This window comes from Brassica oleracea, chromosome C7 (assembly GCF_000695525.1).
Source record: "Brassica oleracea var. oleracea cultivar TO1000 chromosome C7, BOL, whole genome shotgun sequence".
NCBI lineage: Eukaryota > Viridiplantae > Streptophyta > Magnoliopsida > Brassicales > Brassicaceae > Brassica > Brassica oleracea.
The window spans coordinates 10,848,378-10,854,584 of NC_027754.1; the positions used below are offsets into that span (position 1 = coordinate 10,848,378).

A 6,207-nucleotide genomic window follows, 5' to 3' on the forward strand; every position below is an offset into this window, starting at 1 on the left:
AATTATCCAGTCATATGCAAAACTAACCTATGACGACTGAAATGTAAGTCGTCTAGGTTCTTTGGAAATTTTTTTGAAACCAAACAATAGTAGACGACTTAACTTTCAGTCGTCTCAGGTTACAGATTTCAAAGTCAATTGCAAAAATAACCTCTGCGTTGACCAGACGACTTCCAGGTAAGTTGTCTACAGCCAGACGACTTTCCAAGTAAGTTGTCTGACGAACAGATCTGGAAAAAATCTCGATGTCATACCTTAAATTGGTGAGATAAGTTCCTTAGCATACATAAGGCTTCTCCAAGCACACAGAATCACAAACGAAAGTCACCCACCCAGAATCGTTAGCTTCTCTGACTCTATGAACCATAGAAATTTTAGAATCAAAATCTTGGGTTTTTTTAGCTCATTGTGGAGAGAAAGTGAGAGATATGTTGTGTTTAGTTCACAAGAATGAAAAAAGAAGAAGGGTAAATCGATTTTGGGAGCATTAAGAGCTTCAAATTGGTTGTTCATGGTGGTTGTGGTATTGATGACAATGACAATCTTGTAATTACTTGAAGATGATGAGGGTGAGAGAGTAAAGATGTCATTTTCGAAAGAAAAAAAAAAAATTGATGGCATTTTCGTAAATTATATGAACTTGTGGGGTGAATAGGGCAAAACCAATTTTCAAAAAAAAAAAGAGGTTAGTTTTGTGTTTGAGTTTAAGTTGTAGGTCAATTTTGCAAAAAGCGCTTTATTGTATTGGATGTCGTTTACGAGTGATCATGTGTTGGTTCCACACATACACATACACATCGAAATACTGGGCTCATGCTTGATTGTTTTTGGTATGGATTCATGCGTAATTTTGCAGTAAAGCACATGATGCACGCAAGCATATTCTGTTTAATTAGTGCAGGTTGGGGTTGTTACTCCTAAAATCTCGAAGCAAACAAACAATGGACTGGTTTCCGGTTTTCTGTTTTTATTAATAATTTATTTTACATTTAGCTAAGGTGGTATTTCTATTTATAGCCTTTACATTTTGATATTATTCCGATTAAGAAATCCAAACCCACGTACTTGGATACTTTTTTCTTCTTGGTTTCTTAGGGTTTCATCTATCTAATATTTTTTGGGAGTTGAAAATGAATTTTGTCAAGAAAATTGAAGAGGAGTACTGTTTCATGAGTTTTGCTTCGATTTTGTTGAAGAGACCTGCTTCATGGCTCTCTCTTCTTGCTCCTCCGTTTCTTCACGTTCTTGGACTTCGCTTCTTACTCCTCCTCCTCACTTCAGCTGCTTTGTTCTTCTCCTCTTTTTTCTTCCCAATCTCACTTCTTCCTTCTTCAATCCAATCATCAAAACTACATCAAAACGAAGACTGTGTTGCCACTGAAAATATCATCGAAGAAAAATCGGAGAAAAACTTCGAAATAGCTAATGGAATGGATGAAGATGGTGCAATCCCTGATGATGAGAGCCTTATAGAGCTGTGTTTACCTAGTGGTCACTACGTTGGTCACCACAATACAAGTAATAAGAACAATCTCTATATAAACAACAAAGTCCAAGATGTTAGGCTCTTTGATATATTCGCAGAGTTCAACGGTTTCATCGAAGAAGATAATCTTATCGAGATCGATATCTCTATCGGATGCATCAAGTATTCAAGGTTTGAGATCAAAGCTTGATGTATTTACACTCAATGCTTTCTATACTTTTTTTTCCTCGTGTGGGAATTCGTATAGTACTACATTATTATCTGAATAAATATCGTGGTGTAAATTATAGTACTTTTTGCCCTTCATTGTGCTTGTTTGTGAAATGTTATAATGTTATTTGTTTTATGAGTTATGCCTTTGTTATAATATAATGATCAACTCTACTGTGCACCTGCATGGTTGTGGTCTAAGTGGTAAACGAGATATACAAATGTGCTAAAACACTTTTTCCTGGGGTTTGAGCCTCCTTTAAAACAAAATCACACCTACAGAAACTGTAGTCTTAGGCTTCGATCTTGGTAATTTACGAGATAGTCCAATCCAGTAAATCTTCTAGCATTAATCGGAATTCCTTTCAAATTCGGATCATGCAATGCGTTCGTTTTTTGTGAAGAAATCTACTATGTAACATTAGATGTGTTCCTATAGGGATATATCATATAAAAAACCCAACCGTTTAAATCTAAGTATAGTTTACCATAAGACTACATTACTAAGAGCATTTTCCACTCCACTCCCTATTTTATTTTAAAATATAATTTTATTTTAAAATAGAGTGGAAAATAGTGTACTAAACAAAAAATAAACCATTACTTTATAAATGGATTAATGCTTTTATTTTTGTCCATTACTCCATTTTTCACTCTGTTTTGGAATAAAATATGAAGTTGAGTTGGAAATGCTCTTATTACATGTTACCACATCTCCATTTTTCATTATTTTCAGTTAAATAAAGTAAGATCGCTTATTTTTTCTTAATAAGTGTATAATATGGCTAATAATACATGGTGAACTACTGCACCACAAAAGATTTGTCATCTTATATTACAACTAATTTCAGGGCAGGTAGCTGTCACAAGGAATCTGGTACGTCGCAATATGCGATGTGATAACTACTGCCCAAGATGTGGAGAGCCTGAAGAGACGGCTACTCATGCGATCTTTGAATGCCCACCGGCAGTACAAGCATGGGCACTGTCATCAACACCGTCAAGCTCTCAGACGTTCCTTACTTCGAGTATCTACACCAACATGAATTATCTCTTTTGGAGGAAGAATAGTATTATGGAACCAGAAAATGACAGAGACCTATATCCTTGGATAATTTGGTACATCTGTATGGTGGATGGTTCAGGAACCTCTACGGATCAATTCAGTGGAATTGGATGGGTGTGGAAGGATGACAGAGGGAAGATCCAACTATTGGGGACAAAGAATTTAAGGAGGCGTGAGACGTCACTACACTCTGAAGTGGAAGCATAAAGATGGGCAATGGAGAGCATGCTACAACACTCGACATGTCAGAGATTTGGGACGGATTGTAAGAACCTGATTGCAATGGTAGTGGATCCACAAGCATGGACAAATTTCTCAACTGAGCTGGAGGTCATTCAACTTCTCAAGATGTGTTTTCCGGACTTCAAAATTGAATACTTCCCAAGGGTGCAAAATGGTATTGTTGACTCGTTAGCTAGGAATGTCCATTCTTTTCATAGATCTTTGTGTTTTGTTGGTTGTTCTATTCCGGTCTGGTTACCCAAACAACTTCAAGTTTGAGTAATAGAATAAAAAAAAAAAAAAAAAAATACATGGTGAACCTTGGTACGTTAAATTTTGAAAGTACCAATGAATTGGTAACCGCTCGAATTGAAGTTTCGATATTTCGTTCAAGGAGTGGACATTTGAGAGTTGATCCGGTTTATTTCTTGTAACATAGTTTCCTTCCTCTCATAGTGTTTTATTCCTAATGGACACAGAGTTTAAAAAAAAAAATTTATCATGTAAATACTAAATAGTCATATATGCATGTGTTGAAATGTAATTTACTTATCAACAAAAAAAAAAAATTTACAATAGTTGGTTCTACTTGCTGATAAGAGTAATCAAGAGAAAGATAGAAGAGAAAACACAGCAGTTTTCAAATATACAGCAGTTTTCTCTTAATTGTGATATACAGTCTAAAACGCATTAAGATCCTTTTTTTATTAAAATAGGAGCATTTCTAAAAAGTAACCATATACTCATGTGTTATTAACGAGTATGTCATTTCCTACGTGTCATCATAATAGCTATCCTCACACCTTTTAATTAAATACCCCCATCTTACTAGAATTATTACATTATTTGCCATTGTTATAAATCAACCTTTGTTGCATCATGTTTCTGTTCGTATATTAAACTTAAGCCACGCAGAATGTTCATATATTAGTCAACGTTTTTATTTTTATATGGTATTATTGTCTACACAAAAAAATAAAATGTTTATGGTCCTACTGTCTACATAAAAAAAGGTTATACAAATAATTTTATGTTTAAGTCCGAACATATGGTCGGGTTATAAGTCAGAACATAGAGTTTTTCAAAAAATTATATATACAAATAATATACAAATACAAATAATTTTTTTTTTGTGACATATAAATAAATAAAATATTAAATAAATAGAAAGAGTAAATATTTGATGATATTATACCCTAAAATACAAAAAATTTAATGGTCCTATGTTGGTTCTCTTTGCGACATATATAAATATATAAAATATTAAATGTAGTTGTTAAAAAAAATACAAATAATATACAAATACAAAAGTGTTTCAAATTTGATGAGATTATAATTTTTTTTCTTTGCAGCATATAGAAAGTCGTTGATAACTTATGCAATTAAGTATATGACGTTTTAAATGAGATTTGGATGATTCAAATTTGACAGATACATTAACTATTTTTTTTCTTTCTATTGCTGAATTGGCGTGACCATGCGCTATAGCTAAGGTAGGTTTCAGGGAAAAAAACTTTTTATTTACAGCTAATTGCGTGATCAAAGTGGTATATATTGTGTTAAGGAAATTTAGGCAACAATTTTGGAGCACAAGTTTTGGTTAATTAATTCGTCAATATTTGTTATTATGAATCATATACGATTTCATCTTTTAAAATCTAATCTCTTCTCAGCTTGTATATAAATAGGTTGCATTGCTATCATTTACGCATCACAGTCTTATTCCCAAAACTTCATTAAAAATTTCATTTCTCAAGCAAAACACTTATGGTGGGGTTCAACTCAGTTGCAGATTTGAACCATTTAAGACAATGTAGAGAGTTAGGGTGAATATCATCCGATTGTGGAAGCTATATTCCTGTGCTGGAGGCCTAACCATTGAAATGGTTCTCATTGATTCAAGCGTAAGTCTTCTCTTTTTAGGTTGTTTACGTTTGGGAACTCAAAACCACTAACTATGTCTTGAAGAATAAAAACTTATACGATATTGTTTTATTTTGTACAGGGAGATAAAATTCATGCAAGTGTGAAGAAAGATTTGGTAAATCTATTTGATCCTTTCCTTGCGGAAGGGAAAATATTAACTTTTACCAACTTTTTCAAAATTGTGTTTGAGCCCAATGATGTTTCAGAAATTGATGCTTTAAGAATGAAGTAATACAGTTCGTTTAATGTTTTTGTTTAAATAAAAGTGTTTAGTTTCGTAAGCTAATATCTTTTCTTATTGATTATAATAGGATTACAAATACACTTTTCACAACATTAGTGATTTTTTAGTTTTTAGTTTTTTATTTATTTGTTTATTTATAATTTGTTCCTTTCATATTTTATTATTCTATTATCTATGTTTTCTTTTATCTTATATTTATAATTTTAATTATGAAAGCAATTTATTTTGCCTATTTTACGTTTTATAGATATACACAATTTCGTTCAATCGTTCATTATATAATATGTAATATTTGTGCCTTTGAATTTTACATTCTAATGCTTATAGATCAAAAGTTAAAATATGTTTCAGCCCATTCACTCCGCGCAGGGCGCGGGTGATCACCTAGTTATTAGTTATAACCCGTCAAGGTCCAATCCGACCCACGTACCCACTAGACAAATCAAAAAAGAAGAAAGCGTTGAAATACAAAACTGCCCTAAATCAAAGTGGTATTAGGGATTCCTTGAAGGAGTTTTCGCCAAAACTAACCCACAACTTGATTTTAATCCCAAACCTATACCCAAACTTGAATCAAATGCAAAACTAACCTAAAAGCCTAGTGAAATTACAGCTTAACCCCTTGTGACCAAACAAAAAAACAGAAGCCATTTTTACGAATATAGCCCCAGTAAATCGTCTGAGTCGTCTGAGATGTTGGAAGTCGTCTGGACGAATGAAGTGTAAGTCGTCTGGTACCAGTTTATTTTAAAAATAATTTATAAATCTTGCAAAAAAATATTTTGATGCGTGAAAAATAAAAATCAAGTAATTATAAACAGTTTTAAGTGATATAAATTAAGATATGATAAAATTGATTTGTTTTGAAGATAGATGAGTGGAAGTAGTGAATCATGAAATACTTTGGTTTAGGAGTTTGGCAAACATATGTTGTAGTATTGTATGTATTGTTAGGGTTAGATTTTGGAAAACTAAAATGTTTTTTTCAAAAATTAGTTTTCACCTATATGTGTTTATTTATGTGTATAGTAAACACTTTTCAAGTTTGATTTG

At 32.6% G+C, this 6,207-nt stretch overlaps 1 protein-coding gene across 1 annotated transcript in view; it reads left to right on the plus strand.

Moving 5' to 3' along the window:
• The window catches only part of LOC106302563, a 13,520-nt gene extending 11,774 nt beyond the window's left edge, over positions 1 to 1,746 (plus strand). Inside the window, 2 exon segments of the mRNA XM_013739045.1 lie at positions 932 to 949; positions 1,096 to 1,746. Coding sequence (XP_013594499.1) covers positions 932 to 949; positions 1,096 to 1,676 — 599 coding nt within the window. The 3' untranslated portion in view covers positions 1,677 to 1,746.
• The last annotated feature ends 4,461 nt before the right edge of the window (positions 1,747 to 6,207 follow it).